This window comes from Rissa tridactyla, chromosome 8, assembly GCF_028500815.1.
Source record: "Rissa tridactyla isolate bRisTri1 chromosome 8, bRisTri1.patW.cur.20221130, whole genome shotgun sequence".
In the NCBI taxonomy this organism is placed as follows: domain Eukaryota; kingdom Metazoa; phylum Chordata; class Aves; order Charadriiformes; family Laridae; genus Rissa; species Rissa tridactyla.
This window is the reverse complement of record NC_071473.1, coordinates 28,525,513-28,548,104: the sequence shown is the minus strand read 5'-3', so window position 1 is coordinate 28,548,104 and position 22,592 is coordinate 28,525,513. Positions and strand designations below refer to the sequence as shown.

The following is a 22,592-nucleotide window of genomic DNA, read 5'->3' as shown; positions in this document are numbered from 1 at the left end:
TCAAGCTCCAAGCAGTGCTGTTGCGGTGTCCAGGGCACTGTGGTTGCATCCACAGCTCACATACCGGTGCTCTGCTAAACACTGCAAAGGACGACCCTTGTCCTGCAGCAGTTGTGTCACTGCTGAACACCTCAGAGAGGGAGACGTGGGCAGCCAAGAGGAAAAGGTTGAGAGAAAATGTGGATTAGCAAGGGCTGATATAGACATGACCTCTCCCTGGCAGAGGTCTGGGTGAGAAAGAGTGTTGGTAAGTCCTATTGCAATTAATTATGAAGCACAGCTCGTCAGGCAGCGAGCAGTGAGCATCAGCCCAATCTGCAACATTCAGGGAAGGTGACTGAACATGTAGGGTGGATGTGCTGAGGCAGGTCTCTCCTGGACATAGCCACCACGTGCCAGCACCACGTGCCAGTGAGATGCCCCGGGCAGGATGTCTGGGGATGAAACCGGCCCCAGCACCACCAAACCTGTCCCAACGCACTCCCTGTTTGCTCTGGAATAACAACAGCAGCTCACTCCACTGTGGTCTGTGCCCATGCCTAACTGAGGATCCTGTGGGCTCATGGGGGACCCAAGGGACATTTGGGAAGACACTTCCGTCCCACCAGCTTTTAATCCCACCACCTTGACTGCGTGTTCACCCTTGTCCCCTATATCCTCGCTAACACTACTGCTTTACACCCAGCAGTGTTGTCCTTGGGTTTGGGAAAGGAGAGGAGAGCAGAGGCTGGACCCAGCTCTCAGCTTCCACAATTGGAGAACGACAGTGCACACCAAGGAGCAACATCTCCTGCAGGAGATGTCCCATCCTCGTGGTTCCTTCTCATTAAATGTCATGCACCAGATCCCAGCAGCCCTGGCAGGAGCCACCAAACCTGCCAAGGGCTTTGTTGATGAAGGAAATGCCAACAGCCATCACCATGTGGGTGGGAGGAAGCCGCTGGTGCCCACAGGACTGAGGCAGCTCTCTGGCATCCGTTGAGAGCTGCCTGCCTGGCCAGCACGCTGCCAGGTGGTTCACCATCCCAAGGGCTGGATTTCAAAAGGGCAAAAGTTGAGTCCCAGTGTCTTCTGTGGGAGGCAAACTGGGTGCTGCTTGTGTGACTGGCCAGGTTCCCCCACCGCCAGAGGGACCTCTGTTGACTTCTGGTCCCACTGCAAATGGGAGAGGGGGTCCCCAAAAGGCAACAGGGCAACTGCCGATGCACCCACACCATGCAGAGCAGGGAGCTCCACCGTGGATGTCCCCATGGCCAAGCACCCCAGGGGTTACACTACTCTGGCACATCTTCCCCCTTGGACAGATCTCACCCTACAGGAGTGTTTGGGCATCAGGATGTACCTCTTACCTCAGGTGTGAACTGCAAGGCCCCTGGATCCAAAAGCCTCATCACTCAGGGCATGAAAGTTGAGCAGGAGAGCCCAAGGACATGACCAGCACTGTGGGGCTCTGCAGGGAACAGAGAGGTGGATTACTAGTGCTGGTGCCCATCCTGCTCCAAGAGGGACATCCTTGACAAAGGACATCCAGAAGCTCATGTCATCAACACTCCAATGAGTCTATAACAAAACTTCTGGAGACACAACCCACTGCCTCTATACAGAGAAATGCCCAAAGTGCCAATTCCCCCCACCAATTTGACTCCTCTGACCTTAGATCTGGTGTTCCCTTCTAGCCTAAACATAAGGCAATGTGCATGCTATGGCTTCCTCTTCCTAATGTTACTGACTTCAATCTCTGCCACTGCTTGGCAGCTAGCCCAGAGATGGAGCCATCCTCACAGGTGGCTTCCAACCCTTTCTGGTTCTCTGACACTTCTGCTATCACAGGGACCCAGGTGGTCCCCTTCAGCATGTTCTGCCCGCTCCCATCCATGCAGCCCAGACCCAGATGACAACACATTCCTCTCCAGACAAGAAAGCCTATCATGAACTGGCTGGGGAGATGCTGAGCACAGCAGGAAGAGCTTGAGTCAACCCAAGAGCTTGCCCAAGGCCAAGGAAGCCATGACCTGCTGAAAGGTATCCAGGGAATTCAAGGCAGGGATGTGATGCAACTTTCCTGACCCCTAAGCTGTGGCAGCTGCTGACAGGCAAAACATGGGTAGGTAGTGTGAAGATCTGTTCCCCTCCTGAGTGGTCTTACTGCATTTTAAGGCTATTAATAAATCACCAGTGCCTGGAGGCCATGCAGCAGTGCAGAGCAGCATCCCTGCAGCCTCCACGCGCCACTGCTTGGAAATGACTTATCTAAACTGTCTCAGCAGGTTTGGCTTTTGCTGGAGCACCATGGATGAGCCATCACCTATTTAGATGACAAGGACCTAAGATATTGCTGTACCTGCCTTGTGCTTCCCAGAGAGGTGCAAGCCACAGTGACTCATGGAGCTACTTCAGAGGTGAATCTCAGGAGAACTTGAGCTGTGGGCAAGCATGCCTAGGTCTCCAGAGCTGAATATGATGCTCAAAAGCATCGCTGTCTTCTCAGCCCTGTCTCACACAGCCACTTGTAGAGACTGGCTAGTGTCCCCACCTCTGAGGTCACTGCTGTCCCTTGAGGATGGGACTGCATTCAGCCTGCCATGCTCAGCTGGAGTGGCACTACACGCCATTTCAGTGCTATAGTACCACAGTAGGGTTACGGGGGCTCTCTGCATGCAGCAGCCCTGGAGGGGACCCTGAATGCCCTGCTGTCTCCTCTCCACCAGATTCCCACGTGCCTCCTGCTGCCACTGCTCTGGAGGAGCAAATGCAGGTTCTTCCAGGGGCCATAACTGCGGCAGGCAGATGTTTGCTGAGCCAAACTGAACCGACCAAAGCTTCTGTTGAGACAGACAGAAACAAGGAGCAGGGCAAGACTGGAGTCTTGCCGTGCCTCCCTGGTGGACCCTGAGGTCATCTTTGTCTTTAATAGCTTCTCTTTCAAGAAAGAGCATCCTACAAAAGTGTTTAGCATCTGTGCTTCCTCGGAGCAAGACCTTGCACAGCTTGACCCCAGGTTGGGTATCCAGCCACCTCCTCCTGTTTGCTTTGCTTGAGGAAGTGTTAAGGGAGAAGTGAATGCACAGCAATCAGTTCAGCTACTTTGCCTCAAGAGGAATGTCATCCAGCCCTGGTCATTCACCTGCCTGCCCTGTAGTCTCCCCTGCTAGCACTTTGGGTTGATACAAATCCTCATGTCTGCGAGAGGGTTTCTGGCAGGACAGCCTTCCCAGGCTCCTCTCACCGAGCATTGATGCCAAAAATGTTAATTACAGCACCACAGCCTCTCCAAGTTCTGCTCTTACACAGGAGCATCTACTGATGAGCTACATAAAGGATTTTCTACTTATGCTGGTTCTTCTCACAAGCTGTTCCTGAACTCATCTGCCAGTTCACCCTCGAGGTTTCTCCTTTGGGCGCAGCTCCGTGTTTTGCAAAGCGACACTGAAAAGCCACCCTGACCCTGCAAGCAGTCTTGGCTCTCTTTGGGCTTTCCCATTTCTTTGGCCACGTGACACACATCTGCCCTGAGCCCCTGACATCTCACACTTGAAGCAATTCAGCCTTACTCTCCCCTGGGAAGGTGCAAAGTGGGGTGGTGTGTGGGAACAGCCCCAGGACAGGGCCGGGGGGCTGTGGGGTCTTCATCCCTGGAGACTTCAGAACTCACCTGGACACATCCCCGAGCTGCCTGGTTCAGCTGTGAGGCCATCACTGCTCGAAGCAGGCCTGTCTGCAGGTGTGAGGGCTCCCGCCCAGCCAAAAAAGTTCCCACCCACACTTCTGTTATCGGTGCCCTACACAGCTGAAAGCCAGCTGAGCTGTAAAGCAATAGAGGACTCGGGCTGTGTTTGGAGCAAGGCAACAAGTTTGCCCATGAAAATAAGAAACCGGTGATATTAGATCACACAGCCCCATTGCACAGGACATCATAGAGCAACCGTAACTAGTTTTCACACTCAAGACCTGCCCCAGAGCATCTTTGGAAAGCTCCATATCTGAGTATAATCTCAAACAGAAACAAACAGAAAGCTCCTGTCTTAGCACTGACTCACAGCTACCACTGCTGGTTCTTCCCCCATCCCATGCCCGGCATTTCTCACCGCCCTGCATCACCACAGCTCCACCACAGAGCCCCATGCTCTGGGCAGGACTTGTTTTCATTGCACAAAGGGCTCAACAACTCCATGTGCATCACCTCAACAGAGGCACACAACTCACGCGACGGCATCAGTGGTGTCTCCGCTACCTTAGGAAGCGAAGACGAGGGGATGGGAGTGCATTGGGAAGAGGCTGACAGATGCACGTAGTTGCCTGCTCTCCTTGCCTGTTGCTGTTTCTCCACTACTGCTTTCATGCCTGGATGTGCCTATTGGCCAAAAGGGATTAGCTGGGAGATTAAGCTCCACACATAGGCATCTGTTAGCCAAGAGCGGGGCACGAGGAGCCATCCCTACCTGCAGACTGGCAGCTCCGGAATGTCATCCACCTCTGCTCACAGTCACCTGTGTGTTTGTCAGCCAAATCAGGTGGCACAGCACCACTTGAGCCGGAGTCACCAGTCAAAGTTCACAGAGGGCAACAAACAACTGAGCCACCCCCTGCCCTTCGGGCAGTCTCCATTCCAAGGCACCGAGTCCCACCTGTGCTGTCAGGATGAAAGATGAAACTTGAGAGGTGTTTACAATTCGTATCCCACAGAACAGTCCCATCTTTTGGATGCTGTCCTGGTTTCAGCTGGGAGAGAGTTATTTTTCTTTCTAGAAGATTTGTGTTTCAGATTTGACAGGAAAGGAATGTCAATAATGCATCTTGGTTTAGTTGTTGCTGGGCGATGTTTATATTTTTCAAGGACATTTTTCAGCTTCCCATAGAAGCTGAGAAGGAGCCTAGACAGAACAATGGAAAGGCCGATGGAATATTCCGTATGTTGTGGTTTAGCTTTGGACTTTGGACGGCAACAAAGAACCACGCAGCCGGTCTCTCAACCTCCCCACAGCCTTGGGGGGAGAATTGGAAGTCAAAGGCAAAACTCGTGGATTGAGACAAAGGCAGTTTTACAGAACAGCAAAGAGAACAAGAAAACAACAATAGCATGGATAGAGGAATACACAGACACGATTACAGTACCACCGCTCACTGACTGTGACAGCGGGACACCACAGCCCGCTCCAAGTGGCGACTTCCCGTCCCCTCCCCGGGCCGTTCTGGGATACAGACTGGGCATGGCTCACATGGGATGGATACCTGTGTCCCTGCCAGAGCACTGCCCTATCCCCGCCGGAACCAGGACAACCGTACCATAGATGTCATGCTCAGTATACAAATGGGGTTAGCCGGGGGGTAGGGGGACAGGTACTTGTAGTCGCTGCTTGGGAAGGTGCAAATTCACCAATTTACTGGGGGTGAGAGTGATTTGAGTCTTGTATATTATTTACCATTATTATTATTATTATTACTATTTTCTGATATTGTTCTATTAAACTGTCTTTATCTCAAACCACAAGGTTTTTTCCTTTCCCTTTCCCTTTCCTCTCCTTTTCTCCCTCTTCTCCCTGCCCTTCTCAGGGGGAAGGGGGAGAACTACATGAGCAGCTGCATGGTCCTAGCTGCTGGCTGGGGTTAAAATATGACAGATGCAAAGACATCCAGCTTCTCACAACATGGAGGAGAGGAGCGGAAGGTGAGGCTGAGCATGGCCAAGTTTCCTTCTACAGAAGGGCATGGACAATGATGCCTGGGGTCACAAAAGCAGGCAGAAACCCCTATAGAGTGAGTAGAGGTGTCCTGTGACAAGTGTTGTAGGATATGAGAGCACCTCCTCCAACTGAAGAGCAGTCTTCTGGAGATACTTGGGCTAATTGTGCATCTCCAGCTCCATACAGCACCAAACTCATGGGAAACCACAAGCTTTATCCCATCTTTCCAGGTTGTCCCATCTCTCCAGGGCTCATCTTGTGCTTTAGCACCTTTTGTTCCTTCTTTGTGTAACTCTGTTCGAGTGGGAAGCTGAGCTAGAGCTCTCCAGAGGCCACACCAACCACAACCACCTGCTGCAGCAGATCCCCCATAACTCCTGAATCCCCCACGTGCATTGCAGTGCACCAGGTGCCTCCACAGCAACTATGGTGAAACTAAATCATGCAGCAGGCTGAGCTCAGAGACAACAGGACAGAAGCATACGTCTTCTCTAACCCTGAACTCCAAATCCTCAGGGGAGAGCTACAGAATGCTTTTAAGATGAGCCCAGAAACCTGTTCATAGCTCTACTTGACACCAACATCGTGGGTAACTCAAAGACTGGTGGTAGTATATCACAGATCCTCTCCCTTCACCAGCCCCCATAGGCAAAAAGGACTTCCCCCATCAGGCACAACTTCCCCTGATAAATGCCCAACTTCAGCCCACAGACACACAGTTGGTAAAAAACCTCAAAGGTCCTACCTTTGGTCACCAATCTCTGCCTATGCTAGAAAGTTGCCACTTTATTCCAGGCTTTAGAAAAAAAAAACACAACAAACATATGTACCAGAAAGCATTTGTGTTTCCTAACCGTACTAGCTTTTTCAAAGCTACCTCTTCTAGCACCTCCAGACCTTACTACGTTCAAAGCCTTGGATTTTCACAGCTACAGTGCCAGCACGCAGCTGGTGCAGGACAATACATGTGACCGGACATAAGATCCCTGTCCTTCCCATCTCCCAGTAAGTTGCTCTCATTTCATGAAGCATTGTGTCAGACTCTGTTTTGAGTAACATTTGCTATTTCGTTTATCTCACTCCAGAGAGAAAATGAGGCAGGGGTAGTATCAGAGGGCGGTCAGAGCAGGGATAAGGAATGACTGCGTGCCTCTGGCTTTGGAGTAGGTGGGGAATCCTAAAGGTGGAGGGGGTGAATGATACCTACTACAGCCCAGGGCAGAAGCACAGCAAAGTTCAAGATGCTCATCTAAAACCAGTCAAGAAGATATGCTTAATTACTCTCCAGAACAAGGAGCCAAATACTGTTGTTGGGTGCTGTGGGGATCAAGTACACCAAGGGTCCTTCTCGGGCAGTGTTAATGCAGGAGGAGGACTCAGATGCAGAGATAATCGTTAAATCCTTGTCTACGAAGGATTTGCAAAATATCAGGGAGGACTTTAGTCGTTATGAAGGTGAGACACTTGTCTCCTGGTTGCTCCAATGCTGGGACAATGGGGCTGATACCATAGGCTTAGAAGGTAGAGAGGCTAAGCAGTTGGAAAACCTGGACAAAGATGGAGGTATTGATATAGTGATCGGGGGAAAGACAAACATTCTCAGTCTCTGGAGGCGACTTCTATCAGCCGTAAAGGGCAGGTATCCCTTTAAGGATGATACTGAATGCTGTCCAAGCAAATGGACCAGTATGGAGAAAAGTATTAAGCACCTGAGAGAACTGGCTCTGCAAGAGGTGATTTATGGTGACTGGCAAGTGAATGTAGACTCTGATGAAATGCCGTGCAAATGATCTTTGTTGAGAAAGTTTGTGCAGAGTGCACCATCAATGTATGCCCACACTTTGTCAACAATGGTCTGGGGAGGATCTGGTGCTGATACACCAACTGTAAATGAAGTGGCTAACAAAGTACAACAGCATGAAGACAGTCTCTCTCATCCCCTCACTGGGGCAGCCATGGAAAACATGGCTGAGAAAACCAAGAGGATGGATGAGAAAAGAAAAAAAAATGAATGAGACAACAGAGAAAATGACCAAGACAAGAGCCAAGCAAAATGAAAACATGGCTAAGAAAAAGGATACATTTTTTCATAAACTGCTTGAAAAGTGTCTGAGATGGGGAAAGAATCCCACTCTTCCCCTGAACAGACTCACGTCACAGTCACTAAGAAGAAACTTAAGAAAGGGTTGTGATCAGCAGTATAGAGTCTAGTTGGAGGCCTGTAACCAGTGGTGTCCCCCAGGGGTCAATACTCGGTCCAATTTTGTTCAGTATATTCATTAATGACCTGGACGATGGGACAGAGTGTATCCTCAGCAAGTTCGCTGATGATACCAAACTAGGAGGGATGGCTGACACTCTGGAGGGCCGTACTGCCATCCAGCGTGACCTGGACAGGCTGGAGAGCTGGGCAGAGAAGAACCTAATGAGGTTCAACAAAAGCAAGTGCAAGGTCCTCCACCTGGGGAGGAAGAATGCCAAACACCAGTATAGGTTAGGGGCGGACCTGCTGGGAAGTAGTTCTGAGAAGAAGGATCTGGGGGTCCTGGTAGACAGTAAATTATCCATGAGCCAACAATGTGCCCTTGTTGCCAAAAAGGCCAATGGAATCCTGGGCTGCATAGGGAAGAGTGTGGCCAGCAGGTCGAAGGAGGTCATTCTCCCCCTCTACTCTGCACTGGTGAGGCCACAACTGGAATACTGCATCCAGTTTTGGGGTCCCCAGTTCAAGAGGGACAGGGAACTACTGGAGCGGGTCCAGCGTAGGGCAACTAAGATGACTGAGGGACTGGAACATCTCCCTTATGAGGAAAGGCTGAAAGAGCTGGGACTCTTTAGCCTGGAGAAGAGAAGGCTGAGGGGAGACCTTATTATGGCATATAAGTATCTAAAGGGTGGGTTGAAGGAGGATGGTGCCAGACTCTTTTCATTGGTTCCCAGTGACAGGATGAGGGGCAACGGGCACAAGTTAGAATATAGGAAGTTCCGTTCAAATACACGGCAAAACTTCTTTACAGTGAGGGTGACAGAGCACTGGAACAGGCTGCCCAGGGAGGTTGTGGAGTCCCCTTCTCTGGAGACTTTCAAGACCTGCCTGGATGCAGTCCTGAGTAATGTGCTCTGGGCAATCCTGCTCTAGCAGGGGAGTTGGACTAGATGATCTCTAGAGGTCCCTTCCAACTCTGAAGTTTCTGTGATTCTGTGAAACGCCCTCCTAATGAGACCGATCCAAGGGAAACAGGACTGGCTCTGAGATTTCCTGTGGCTTTGCCTTTGCAACTCCAGAGAAGACATGAGTAAGTGGTATAAAAAAACCCACCACACAGCTCTACGGGCATGAGTGCAAAAAAAGTGTTTTTGCAAGGTAAAGGAGATAGAAGAAAGAATTCCTGCAGGAGGGTGACTGTTCCAGTCCACGGTAAGCGGTTCTCCAGTCCGGGTAGGAACTCATCTGCTAATTGTAGATGTTGTTCTCAACATTAGAGGTGCCCTGCCTCCAGCCAGGAGGAGGAGAGGGACAACCGAGTTTATTGGACTGTGTGGATTTGATGGCCTGGCACATTAGAGCCACAAATGTATGAAGCCCTGGTGGACACTGGTGCACAGTGTATCTTATTGCCATCGGATCATAAAGGGACAAAATCTGTCACTATTTCTGGAGTGACAGGCAGGTCTCAAGAACTGACTGTATTGGAGGATGAAGTGAGCCTGAGTGGGAATAAATGGGAGAAGCACCCCATTGTCACTGGCCAAGATGGTCTGTGCATCCTTGGCATAGACTATCTCAAGAAAGAGTATTTCAAAGACCCGAAAGGGTATCGGTGGGCTTTTGGTATAGCAGCTGCAGAGCCTAAGGATATTACAGTTTTCAAGAAAGGTAAGAAGATAATCAAGATTCTTCTGAAAGCAGGTTTTGCTGTAAAAAGAGGTAAGGTCAAGGGACCTGCACGACAGATCCAGTTCTTGGGAATTAAGTGTCAAGATCAGCATCGCCAGATACCAATGGATGTGATTAACAAAGTAACATCTACGTCCCCACCAGCTAACAAAAAGGAAACACAAGGCTTTCTAGGCGGTGTAGGTTTCTGGAGAATGCATATTCCAGGTTATAGTCAGATTGTGAAACCTCTCTATAAAGCGACTCGAAAGAAAAATGATTTTACGTGGGTGCAAGAAAAATCTCTGTTTAGAATGGGAAATAAGAATTCTAGGCCTAGGGATGAAAAAGGGGATAATAAGAAAACCCTGGGAACATTCCCCCAGATAGTCCTTCAGGGAGAATGTTGAGGTTTTGGAATGATTCTTCTTGTACAAGGGATAAAGATAAAATGATACATTATTGTTGTTTTGTTTGGACCAAAGAACCCGTAAGATCTCCTAGTGTATTTTGGCTCAAATTTGGATCTGATGAAGATTAGGTCTGCCAGACTTTAAACATGTAAGTGAATAATAAGGAACCACCCTCATTAGAAAAAGGTGAATATGGTTTTTGCTGGGTCAAGATGAATAGCTTCAGGATTCGAGGACACCCAAATCCATTTTATATGTTCCCAGCCCAGACTGTCGGTGATGTTTCAACTGACACAGATGTTGAATCCCCAAAGTGGGACCCCTTCGACTGTTACTTGTGGGTGAGGAAGAAGGGTGAATAACAGAGGAAGAGGACAGGGAAGAGGGCTGCCCCAAACACTTCTCCCAGTAGCTCGAGGTTCACCAGTAGGGTGTTATTATTGTGGGATTTACAGAATCCCCTAATTTGTTTGGGCAAGTGTTAGAACAAGTGCTTGAACAATTCAAACCTGCATTGGGAGTAGCCCTGCTTCAGTATGTGGATGATGTATTGGTATCCAGGGAGGAAGAAGGCAGGGTAAAAGAAGCTACGAATGAGTTATTGAACTTCTTGGGCCAGCAAGGTTTGAGGGTCTCAAAAACGAAATTGCAATATGTGGAAACAGAAGTGAAGTACCTGGGACATCTAGTCAGTGAAGGGAGTCAAAAAATAAATCCTGAAAGGATCAAAGGAATAGTAGACTTACCTCTGCCAAAGACCAAGAGGGAACTCAGAAAATTTTTGGGGCTGACTGGGTACTGTGGACTGTGGATAGAGGGGTATGCTCAAAAGACTAAAGGACAAACTGTTAGCTGAAGAACCAAATGTATTGGTTTGGACAGAAGAAGAGAAGAATTTAGTGGAAGATTTAAAATAGAGCCTAATTAGACCTTCAGTTTTAGCCTTACCTTCTTTGGAGAAACCTTTTCGTCTATTTGTAACTGTAGACAAAGGGTCTGCATTAGGAATATCAACTCAAGAGCAGGGGGATAAGCGACAGCCAGTAGCATATTTGTCAAAGGTCCTAGACCCAGTTTCTCGAGGATGGCCTGAATGCGTGCGGGCAGTAGCTGCAACTGCTTTATTAGTAGAAGAAAGCAGGAAGCTTATCTTCAGGGGAATAACAGAAGTTAGCACCCCTCACCAGGTCAAAACCATTTTAGCCCAAACTGCAGGAAAATGGCTAACAGATTCAAGAATACTGAAGTATGAAGCAATTTTAATTGAAAATAATTATTTGATTTTAACTACCAGCTCTTGCCTTAACCCAGTGAACTTCTTGTGGAAAGGAAAAGTAGAGGCAAAGGATGAAGAACTTACAAATGCTTAGATGTAATTGAGTACCAGACTAAGATACGACCTGACTTAAGGGAAGAACCCCTATCTGGGGGTCTTTGTTTGTTTGTAGACGGTTCTTCAAGAGTGCTACAAAGACAGAGGTGTAACGGATATGCGGTGGTGGATGGAGTGAGCCAACAAGTAAAAGCATCTGAGAAATTACCTAGTGCATGGTCCACTCAAACGTGTGAGATGTATGCCTTAAACAAGGCACTAAAATTAATTGGAGAAGGGGAAGGAACAATATATAGAGACTCTCGTTATACCTTTAGGGTAGTACATACCTTTGGTAAAATCTGGGAAGAACAAGGTCTAATAGATAGCAAAGGGAAAGAACTTGTACGCGAAGAACTTATAAAACAGGTGTTAGCAATATACTAATACCAAGTGAAATAGCAGTTGCACATGTTAAAGGCCACCAGAGAGGCAATTCAATTACCGCAAGGGGAAATAAATTAGCGGACAAAGTGCCAAAAGAGGCAGCCTTGGGGCAGGAGACAATTAAGATTTATTATCTTGTTCCTCAAGTACCGACAGTAATGACCCGGTTGATATACACAGAAAAAGAAGCAATGACAGAAGCAGGGGCAGTGGAGAAGGACAGTAAATAGATTCTGCCTGATGGAAGGGAAATGGTTAACAAATAAACTATGAGAGAAACAATGGCAGTGTTACATCAGGGAAGCCATTGGGGAACGCAAGCAATGTGTGATATAGTTTTGTGGAAGTATAGATGTTTTGGCATTTATACGGTAGCAAAGCAAATCTGCGGAAGGTGTATTATTTGTAAGAAAATAAATAAGACGACCCTTAGAAAACAACCCTCAGGAAGATGGGAACCGGGGTTAAGGCCATTTCAAAGTATACAAGTTGATTTTACTGAACTACCACTGATAGGCAGGTTTAAGTACCTCTTAGTCCTAGTAGATCACCTTACTGGATGGGTGGAAACTTATCCCTTAGTCTCAGCAATAGCTGCAGGAGTGATAAGAGTAATGCTAGAGCAAAGAATTCCTAGGTCCGGAATAGTGGAAACTGTGGATTAAGCCATCTTACCTCAAAGGTGCTACAGGGAGTGATGGAAAGTTTAGGGCACCCCCCATCATCTGGAAAGGTTGAAAGAAGGATTCAAACCATCAAGAGACAGCTAAATTAGTTCTTGAGACAAAATTACCACAGATTAAGTGTTTACCAATAGCACTATTGAGAATCCAGACCTCCCCTAGAACGGATACTGGTCTCTCGCCTTATGAAATGCTTTTTGGACTACCTTACACTGGAGGTAGGGAAGGTATGCCCACATTTGAAAACAAGGACATGTTCCTTAAGAAACGTATACCAGGGCTGTCGTCTTTTCTCTCTTTCCTCAGAACTGAAGGCCTTCTTGCTCAAACTCCGCCGTTGGAATTTGTCGTCCATCCATATAAACCAAGGGACTGGGTACTCGTAAAATCTTGCTACCAAACCTGTGGGGGGATGTACCCTGTGCACTGGAATTCTGAATGTGACCAAAGATGTAAGAGGAAACTACTCAGTGTTATGAGCGCCTCGGGCAGATCTCTGGCAGTGTTGTGGAAGGAGGACCTTGCGATCTGTGAAGGTACATGTGGAATAGTACAATTGGCAATACCGTTCACCCTAGCATTTGAAAAAGGAACAGGATGCCTGAGCTCAGGCAAGAGGGTGAGAAGAAATTTAGATGTACCCTTTGATGAACGGACATATATAGACCCCATTGGAGTCCCTAGAGGAGTCCCAGATGAACACAAAGGAAGAAATCAGATAGAAGCAGGATTCGAATCTGTCTTCTTCTGGTGGGTAACTATAAACAAAAATGTAGACTGGATAAATTATATTTACTATAACCAACAGAGGTTTATTAATTATACCAGAGATGCCTTCTGCCCCGATTGTCAGTACTGGGCTGGATGAAGTGGGACTCTCAAAAACAGTCTTATAAGTAATTGGGCCAAAGAACTTGGTATTGAGTGGGTATATCATATCCCCTATCATGCACCAGCTTCAGGGAAAATTGAGCAATACAATGGATTGTTAAAAACTACCCTGAAAGCTATGGGTAGTGGGTCCTTTAAAAACTGGGACAAGCATTTAGCACAAGCTACCTGGTTAGTTAACACCAAGGGATCCATCAATCAAGCTGGTCCTTGTCCATCAGACCTTTTACATACTGTAGAAGGGGATAAAGTCCCTGTGGCGGATGAAAGGAATATGCTAGGGAAAACTGCTTGGGTTTTTCCTGCCTCTGCCAAAGGCAAACCCATTGTGGGACTGGTTTTACTCAAGGATCTGATGTACTCGGTGGGTGATGCTGAAGAAGGGAGAAGTTCAATGTGCACCTCAAGGAAATTTGACCCTGGGTGAGAATACATCATCCTGAACTGTACGATGTTAATTGTTATATAATACTAACTGTGTTCAAGAAATGTTTCTCAGGATAACATATTAATGACAAAACCCAAGCCAGCTTCATCAAGTGGCATCCAGCAAAACTCTTCAAGATGAACACACTGCCTGTGGGCATGGACCACAATGAATTTCATTCATCTTTCCTACCCTAAGAATTTGCTATGATGATTAAATCCTACAGTTATGAGCTAAATGGACTTAGCGAACTTCTGTAAACATGAAAAAAGCCACCAGTGTTTTGCCAACACTATTTTCATCCTAAACCCAAAGTATAGCACTGTACCAGCTGCTAGTAAGAAAGGTAACTCTAGCCCAAATGAAACCAAGACAGGTGGTTTCCTACACCAACCTCTGACCTAACCCTTGTGGGCACTACAGCTCCCCCCCGGCAGGACGCACCAGCCTGGGCAACTCCAAACCTCCGGCAGCCTCCATCACAGCTGGGATGGAGCAGCACAGCCTCCCTCCTAACCTCACCTGGCCTCTGCCAGGCCCCAGGGGAGCACTGGGGCACACCGTAACACTCCCTTATTAGAGAGCATTAAATCACCAATTCTGTGACACATGTGAGTGAGCAAACACCAGAGACATCTATGACTCCCAAGTGCCTAAGGCCAGGAAATAGTCCCAGACATCCCACAGGTGCTCAACACACAAAACTACACTGAAGTCTTCAGAAGTCACTCATGTCTTTCATTAACTAGGAGCAACAAGAGAAGTAAACCCGAAGAGGTAGCCAACAGCTCTCCTGGGGCAGGACAGCACAGACACCACACTTCCCAGGTATGCACAGGCTTATTGTGCAAGGCAACAAACCAACCTCCCTTCCAGCTCTTTGAGTCAAAAGCAGGCAGCTACTGGAGTAAAGACACCACTGTGGCAAGGACAAGTCAGTTCCAGTCATTTATTCATTGCAGCTTTTGAAGTACACCAGGTACTCAGTGAAGCTCCCCAGACAGACAACAGGAAGAACACTTGGTACAATAAATTTATATAAAAAGATAGTTGAATAGATAAAATAACATGGTAACCTCTCACTCTTGCTACAAACAGAGCAGACTAGCCCTGCACCAACAGCTTCGGTCCCTCCAGCCAGTTGGATACAACATATATGGCCCCATACCCAGGGCACAGCAAGGCATCTGTCCTCACAGTTGAGGCAAGAGGTGCGCTTCTCAGGCCAGTTCTTCAGGAGCTTGGCTTCACATGCTGTGCAGAACCTGACTTGCAGTAAGGTTCAGACTTGTTCAGCAGGTCTGGAAAGTCAGCCTCAGCTCTGGTGTACAAACAAAGAGCAGCTCTTCTGAAGATGGGCCTTCAAGTACTTCAGGATCAGCCACAGGTAATGTGTTTGAGCAGTCTAGAAAGACTGGTACAGCCAAGACAGAAGGCAGCACACTAGATTGTTGCCTTTCCTGTACACTAAGCCAGATTTAAACAACATGTTTTGAGGCCATTCCTGAACTGTGCACGTTCAGTCGTGCTTTTGCAAGACACTGCTTTGCAACTGTGTTGAGAGCCTCCACCTACTCTAGGTCTCCAGTTTTATGCCAGAAGAAAAATCCCATACCAGACAGACTAAGTATTTCTCTTCAGTTTTCACATTTCCATTTTCAGGAACTGTTCACCTTCTGTCGAGAAGGAAGATGGGGTCGGAAGCCATGTGCCTGCAGAACAGCAGGCAACACAAGTAGCACCAGAACGAAGAAAGCCCATGTTACCGATATGAGACTCTTATCCCACTGAGACTGGCTTTACTTAATCTAGGAGATCACTGTATCTCTCTAGAGTCTGCTTCTCCAGTTCCAACAGCTTTTGGTAAAATTTCTCAGCAATTTCTTCATCCACTTCCATCTGGAAGACAATAAGAACAGCACTGTGAGACCATCACCTCGGTGGCAGTCAGCACATGCGCTGAGGGAAGCTCTGGGGTGATAGCAGGGTGTATCTCCAGAGCTTCTACATTCACAAAGAGGCAAATAAAGGCATCTATCACCAGGACACAAGCCAGAACATGTTTTGGGAAAGTATCATTACACACTCGTCCTATCCTAACCATCATCTCCACGACCTTCCGGATTCCAGCCTGAGGCAGGAGTTACTCTAGGAAACCTCACAGATAACCCCACGTCAACATTCAACATGCATCTTGTTTCCACTCCAGACACAGGACGCCCTTCACCAACCCTTCCATGCAGGATGGCAGACCCCTAGCCACATCTCCTGCAGCAGCAGGCTGCCACTGCATTTACCTTTCTGGGCTCCACATAGCTCTTCCCCAGTCCAGAAGTACAGCTGTGGTATTTGACAAGTGGATCCAAGTACTCTGGCTTCTGCTTGAAGAGCCAGACCTAGGAAGAACAGCACAAACATGTACCAAGTCTAGTGCACGCTGTCCCCACCAAGCCTGCAGTGAAGGATCTGACTGCCAATGGACATAGGAGAACACATCACTGCTGCTTTTACCAAGCAGGGGAAAACTTGATATCTAAAGAAGTTCTGAGCTGTCTCCCCTCAGCTGTGACCTACCTGCACCAACAGTAAACCATGTTTTTGCCCCAGTGTTAAACCACTAAAGCAGTTCACATGGCTAAATTAACCCACTACTGTTCTTGATGCACACTGTGCCCTGCATTACCCACCTCCGTCCCCCATGCCTGCATGTCTATGGCTGCTTGACCGCCAAGAGGGGGAGAAACATTCTCCCTGACCGAGAGGGAACAAAGAGTATTTTTCCAAAATCATTTATTTTGGAATAAAGCATCACCTGTTGGATCAGCCCCTGTTACAACTGGTCCCCCGGCACTCACTACTGCAGACTGCTTGGGGGGAAAACACAGCATCCACCCACCAGCCTGGCAGAGAGGCTCTTTGTTCAAGCCAGCAAACACTGGAAGAGCCACCCAGGAAGGAGGAATATTAAAACCAAGTTGTGAACTACTTACGTGAGCTTCTGCTCCATTATACGGTGTCAGAGTGTAAGTTTTGGCAAAAAAGCGGATCTGAGGGGAAGAGAAGTACACAACAGAAGTTGTATTTTGACCCAAGGTTTCTTTGGGAAGCCCTCTGCAGTCCAGACAGACCAGATCATCTACCAGAGGCAGAAATGCTTCTCCAAGCTGACTGCAGGTAACGCTGCACGCTTATGACTAAAACGTCCCTGTATCACCACAAACTGGTCTCTGGAGCCACCCACCAGGATCAGCAAGCCTTGCTCCATGCCTCCCCACAGTCACCCCCAAAGCAGGGGGCAACGTGCCACGCAAATGCCTTGCGGGCACCTCTTCTTGAATGGCCTCAAGAACAGGAGGCGGAGAGGATCTGCAATCCCGCCAACGCTGAGGATAAGTGAGAAGGCATTGCTTCTCCACTGCCAGGAGAAACGTGATCCATCAGGATCAGCTGCTGCCAGCTGGGGCAGCTTAAGCAGAAAGGTCAGTCTTGCAGCAAGAGCCATAAGGCCCAGAGCAGGCAGCCTGCATGCAGGGACAGAACTATAGTGAACCTGAAAAGCTGAAACCCAGAGGAAGAAAGGCAAGGAAAGTTTTGGGGAAGCGGCAATAGAAAGCAGTAGGCTTCGCTCTCCAGTGGGATGGAAAGGAGAGAAGGAGACACTGCCTTCTAGTGGGATGGAAAGAAGAACACTCAAAAATACAACCTGTTCTAGAAACAATGAGCATTTCAAAGCACAGAAGTTTTGTCCTGAACTCTGCTGCCACCAAAATAACAGGCTCTCACAGGTCCACAGCAGGCTGGCAAAGCTTCTAAGGGGGGGCTTGACAGACATTACTGTGGCTGAAGAACTGAACCCTGGCTACTCTGCTGTTCAGCACCAAACCTCCAAACCCAGCTTGGAAATTGGGGCCCCAAGGTGTCAATGGGAAGGTTTGCAGACGGGTCAGCCTGCCCAACCCAACAGAAGGAAGAACTGTACAGCAGCATGGGTAGCAAGAAGCATTCTGCACATCCCTTGCAGTGAAGCACATCACAGCAGGGCTACCTCAACCTAAAAGCAGCCAGGAGATCCACTTACCAACCACATAATGGGCATTAGCAGCTTCCACAGGAACACGGGCAAAATTCTGTAGGTCATGTTAGACATAACGAGACCAGGACAAACAACACTGGAATACAGACCCTGCAGAGAAGAAACCGAGTCAGTGTGGAAACACACAGCAATTAGTTTAAGGATGGATCATACTCCTTCCCTCATAGTACTATTAGGGAAGTTGTGGGTGCCCCATCCCTGGAGGTGTTCAAGGCTGGGTTGGATGGGGCTTTGAGCAACCTGGTCTAGTGGGAGGTGTCCCTGCCCATGGCAGGGAGGCTGGAACTAGATGATCTTTAAGGTCCCTTCCAACACCCAAACCACCCTATGATTCTACTTCTCAGCAAGAAAATGAAGGTGAGTATAGAGACGCGTTAATAGCAGATGTTCTCCTCTCTAAAGTTACCAGAGCCAGAGAGCTATTAGATATAGCTATTTCCAAGAGGTCCAAATTGGAGATGCTCATGTTAAATCTGTACCCATTGCAAGCCTATGAGACAAGACAGAAGGTGCAGCCTCGTGACACATCACAACTTCACGTTGCAGTCTACATGCAGCTCAGCAGCAACAGCAGTCATTCCACAAATTACAACCCACCCAGATAAAAGGCTACCTCACCTTTAAGGGGAAAGGGTTCAGCCTTCTATGACTGAACCATTTTCTCATTAAGTATTTCAGAAGAGTCACTATCACTGGACTAGGGCTGCCAACGAAATCCAGCAATCCCTTGTGACAGGGAAGGCAGGTTGCTCGTACATCTTGGCATGACAAAGTTGAATAGGGGCATGGAGCCATCAGGACAGACAGCAGAGCCTGCACCTCAAGGGTTTGCAGGCAAAGCTGTCTCACAGACAGGCACACCTGAAAAGAGCAGCACCTCTTTGCTCTTTAAGACCAGTTCTTTGGTCTAAAGAGACAGCTAGAGTTTGCAAGGCAGGGACCATTCCTAAAGTCTTCTGCTTTCAGAAGTGTTTCTGACAGAATCCCAGAAGCAATCTCTCTGGCAGATTCTCCACCAGTCACACCACTGGTTCAACCTGCGCTGTGTGTAGTTCTTACACGCGCATTAAGGAACATATATCAGATTGCTATGAATGAATGCAACAAGGTAACAACAATGCAATGATAGTTATAAGTAGTAGGAGCTCATTAGGTTTCTTCAGACATGCAAACTCCATCATCACCTGCTTATTAAATTTCCTGTTCAGAACCACACTTGTCAGGTCAGTAGCATATTTGGAGGAACTGTATGATTCCTGCCCCTTGGCATGCTGAAAGTCAGAAAGGCTGAAGGCAGACTCCCTGGCATTGCTGGAAGAGGTCCAGATGAGTCGCACGGGCTTTTCATTACTGCAGAGTAGAGGCTCAAGTTGACGAACCTGCAAAATAATTGTTAGCTTATTAACACCGTAATTTTAAAGTCTTGCAGTATAGCTTTGCAGTTCTTAAAAGTCATGAGCTTATCTCAGCTTTCCTAGTCTTGGCCAGTCTCCACTATACTAATGAAAGGTGGCTGTTGCTCGGGTATGACTTCAGCCTAAGGTCCACCAGGAGCATTCATAAGCAGCCACCATTCTCTGACACAGCTCAGCTGAGCACTTCAGAACTTAATACAGCCAAGTCTTGGTATTCACCCTGGACAGAGAGAACTATGTATGGTTTACTTCTATCCACTGACTAACTACAGTAACCTTGATATTAACCCTTGCAACAACAATCACCATTTATTGTTGTTTTTAAAAAGCCTGAGACCTTTGCCCTATCATTCCTAATCTGTCAGGCTGCAGTCTCCATCAGCATACAAACCTGTAAGACAGAACTGATTCATCAGCACCACCTGTACCCATCCCTACCCACATCAACCACCAGACCCAGGGCTCGATCTTCATACGCAACCTCACCAGCATAAAGTGGCCGAAGAGGTTGGTAGTGAACACCTCCTGCAGTCCATCTCCATTAAGCCTGTCCGTCTGCGTCATTATGCCTTCCGCAGTGGTCAGCATGTGAAGCACCTTCCTGGAAGCCAAGGACAGGAGTCAGAGAAGAATGTTGCCAGGAGGCATCTACTGCTCCCCCACTTCGGTCCTTCAGAAGTATCCCCCCCACCTCACAGGCTCCACACAGACCCTCTAGTTTCACCTTCAAGAGCTCTACTAATCCATGAAAAAACAGCTGGAAAAAGTTTACAGAGTATCCCAGGCCCTTTATTTGCAAGTGTCTCAATGCTGACTAGACCAGAGAAAACCTGTCCCTTCCTTCACTTCACCACAGTAAGGTACCATTAAAAAAAGAAAAGTTTTGCTCTTCCATTTCACATTCAGAAAACAAAATCAAGCTCCAGTGTGGAACTAATCTGAATTAGGCATGGCCCTAGGACTAAGGAAAGCAGTCTAGCGCCTGTGTTCAACAGCCCAACAATTGTACCAGACTCAACGCCAGCCACATTGCTCCCTGACTCAACTTCCCCACATTGCTTACAGAACAGCGATGCTTATCCCCATGGTGCTTATAGAATAAGCATCAACTGTTAGATTCACAAGATAAAATGATCCACAGCGGAGAACAACTGCAAAAGCCTACAGTGGAAGCAAAACAACGGTAAGGAGACCCAGTAAGAACAAACTTCACCTCAGCAACACACCAGCATTTTTCACTCAGTGCCTAGCGGCAGGGCCCACAGACTTCGGGTGAACTCTTGCTCTCCCCCTGCACGCAGCCAGCCTCACCCCAGGGACTGGATGGAGCACTGGGTCCCTCAGAGCACCCTAGCACTTCACCCAGATGCCAAGCCCACCCCACACAAGGCCATGCATCCCACAGGGATGAGCTCTGTGTCACGCTGTGCAAGGGAGATAGGGTCTTCAGCCCTGGACCCAAGGCCATGCCTTAGCCATGATGATGGTGCCAGCACCCCATATTGCCCATAAGCTGGGGACTGGATCCCTCCCCGGCCCAGCCCCAACAACTCCTACCCTGTGAGGAGACCATGCCAGAGGGCCTTGAAGTTCACGTGTGGATTTGGCATGATCCCAGCATTGAGGTAGACAAAGTCCAGGCGTTGAAACCTGCATGAAAGGGAGCACAGGGGTGAGGGGCAGCGGGTGGACAGGGGGGTCCAGTGGGGTGGAGAACAGAGCCCCGATACCTGCAGCGGAGCTCACGGGCGACACGCAGGACAGAAGCCATGTTACCCAGGTCCACTTCCACGGTGGAGACTTGAGCAGCGGGGTGGCTGGCCAGGATGAGGTCTCGCGTGTCTTCGTTCTTCTGGGTGTTGCGGCAGGCGATACAGAGGTGGATGCGGCCATCCTCCTCCAGCAGCCGCTGGCACAGCGCCAGCCCCACGCCGCTGCAAAGGCGCACGGTGTCAGACACAACCCTGAGTGGGTCTGGGGCGAGCCGGGGCGGGCAGAGACAAGCCCGTCCCATCCCGGGCTCGCCCCAGACCCGCTCCGTTACGGTTCCATCCCGCCACTCACCTGCTGGCCCCGGTCACCAACACCACTCGCTCCATCACAGACACCCGTACCCGCCACCGCTCCCCCCGCGCTAAAAGGGCCACCCGCACGTGAGGCCCCGCCCCCGCCCCGCCGCCTCCGCCAATGGGTACGCGCGAAGGGGGCGGGGACAGGGCCGCGGGTGGCGTGATGGTGGGCCGAGCGGAGGGGGGCGGGGCGCGCTGGGACACGCCCCCTCCGCTTGGACACGCCCCCGCCCCGCGTCTCAGGCCCCGCCTCCGTTATACGGGCTACGCCTACTGCGCCCCGCTGCTCGGCCTCCTCCTGCTGCCCTCGCACTGCCTTGCCTTCCCTTATTCCGTTCCTTTCCCTTCCCTTCCCTTCCCTTATTCCTTTCCCTTCCCTTCCCTTATTCCCTTCCCTTCCCTTATTCCTTTCCCTTCCCTTCCGTTATTCCTTTCCCTTCCCTTCCCTTATTCCCTTCCCTTCCCTTATTCCTTTCCCTTCCCTTCCCTTCCCTTCCCTTCCCTTCCCTTCCCTTCTGTTATTCCTTTCCCTTCCCTTCCCTTCCCTTCCCTTCCCTTCCCTTCCCTTCCCTTCTTCCTTTCCCTTCCCTTATTCCTTTCCCTTCCCTTCCCTTCCCTTCTCTTATTCCTTTCCCTTCCCTTCCCTTATTCCTTTCCCTTCCCTTCCCTTATTCCCTTCCCTTCCCTTCCCCCAGCTTCTTCTCCACAGCTGCAGCAGGCAGGCTTCCCACAGGCAGCCATGGCACACTGCCCTCATATCCTTCGCCACGGCGAGACTAGCCGTTGCAGCCACACACAAGTGCCACTGGGTCACTGGTTCCCGCTGCTGCCACGGCAGAGAGATCTGCATGCACAGGGCCCGCTGGAGATCTCCGGGTGCAGCCCTGCTACCGGCAAGGCCGGTGTCACAGCTGGAGCAGGAGATGGACACAGCAACAGCCCCCTGCACCTCCCTGGCAGTGGGGCTGCTCCCCGGGCACCCTGATGCGCTATTGAACCCATGGCCCTGCATACTCCTTTCTGGTGCCCAGTCACAGAGCCCAAGGGCACAGAGCTGCGGTGCCCATGAGGCAGATGTCCCCCAACCCAGCCCAGTGCTCCCACCTCCTGGCTCCCTGAGGCAGGGCTGGGAGAGGCTGTGATGCACCCTGAGCAAGAAGAGGGCATCCAAGGGCATAGGCAGATGGGTACCAATTATGTCGCTTGAACAAAGCCTGTCCTCACTCCTGGTTCAGCCACAAAGTGACGTGCTGCTGCAGACTACGCACTCAGCAGGGGTGAGAC

At 49.3% G+C, this 22,592-nt stretch overlaps 1 protein-coding gene across 1 annotated transcript; it reads right to left on the bottom strand.

Annotated features, from left to right (window-relative positions):
• Positions 1-14,675: 14,675 nt before the first annotated feature.
• HSD17B7 (hydroxysteroid 17-beta dehydrogenase 7) lies at positions 14,676-21,422 on the bottom strand. Its single transcript, XM_054213103.1, has 9 exons — positions 21,304-21,422; positions 20,970-21,173; positions 20,797-20,889; positions 19,726-19,840; positions 19,009-19,203; positions 17,810-17,914; positions 16,722-16,778; positions 16,029-16,127; positions 14,676-15,630 (listed from the first exon to the last, which is right to left on the bottom strand). The coding sequence occupies exons 1-9, from the start codon at positions 21,336-21,338 to the stop codon at positions 15,535-15,537; spliced, it is 999 nt and encodes a 332-aa protein (XP_054069078.1). The 5' UTR covers positions 21,339-21,422; the 3' UTR covers positions 14,676-15,534.
• Between the last annotated feature and the right edge of the window lie 1,170 nt (positions 21,423-22,592).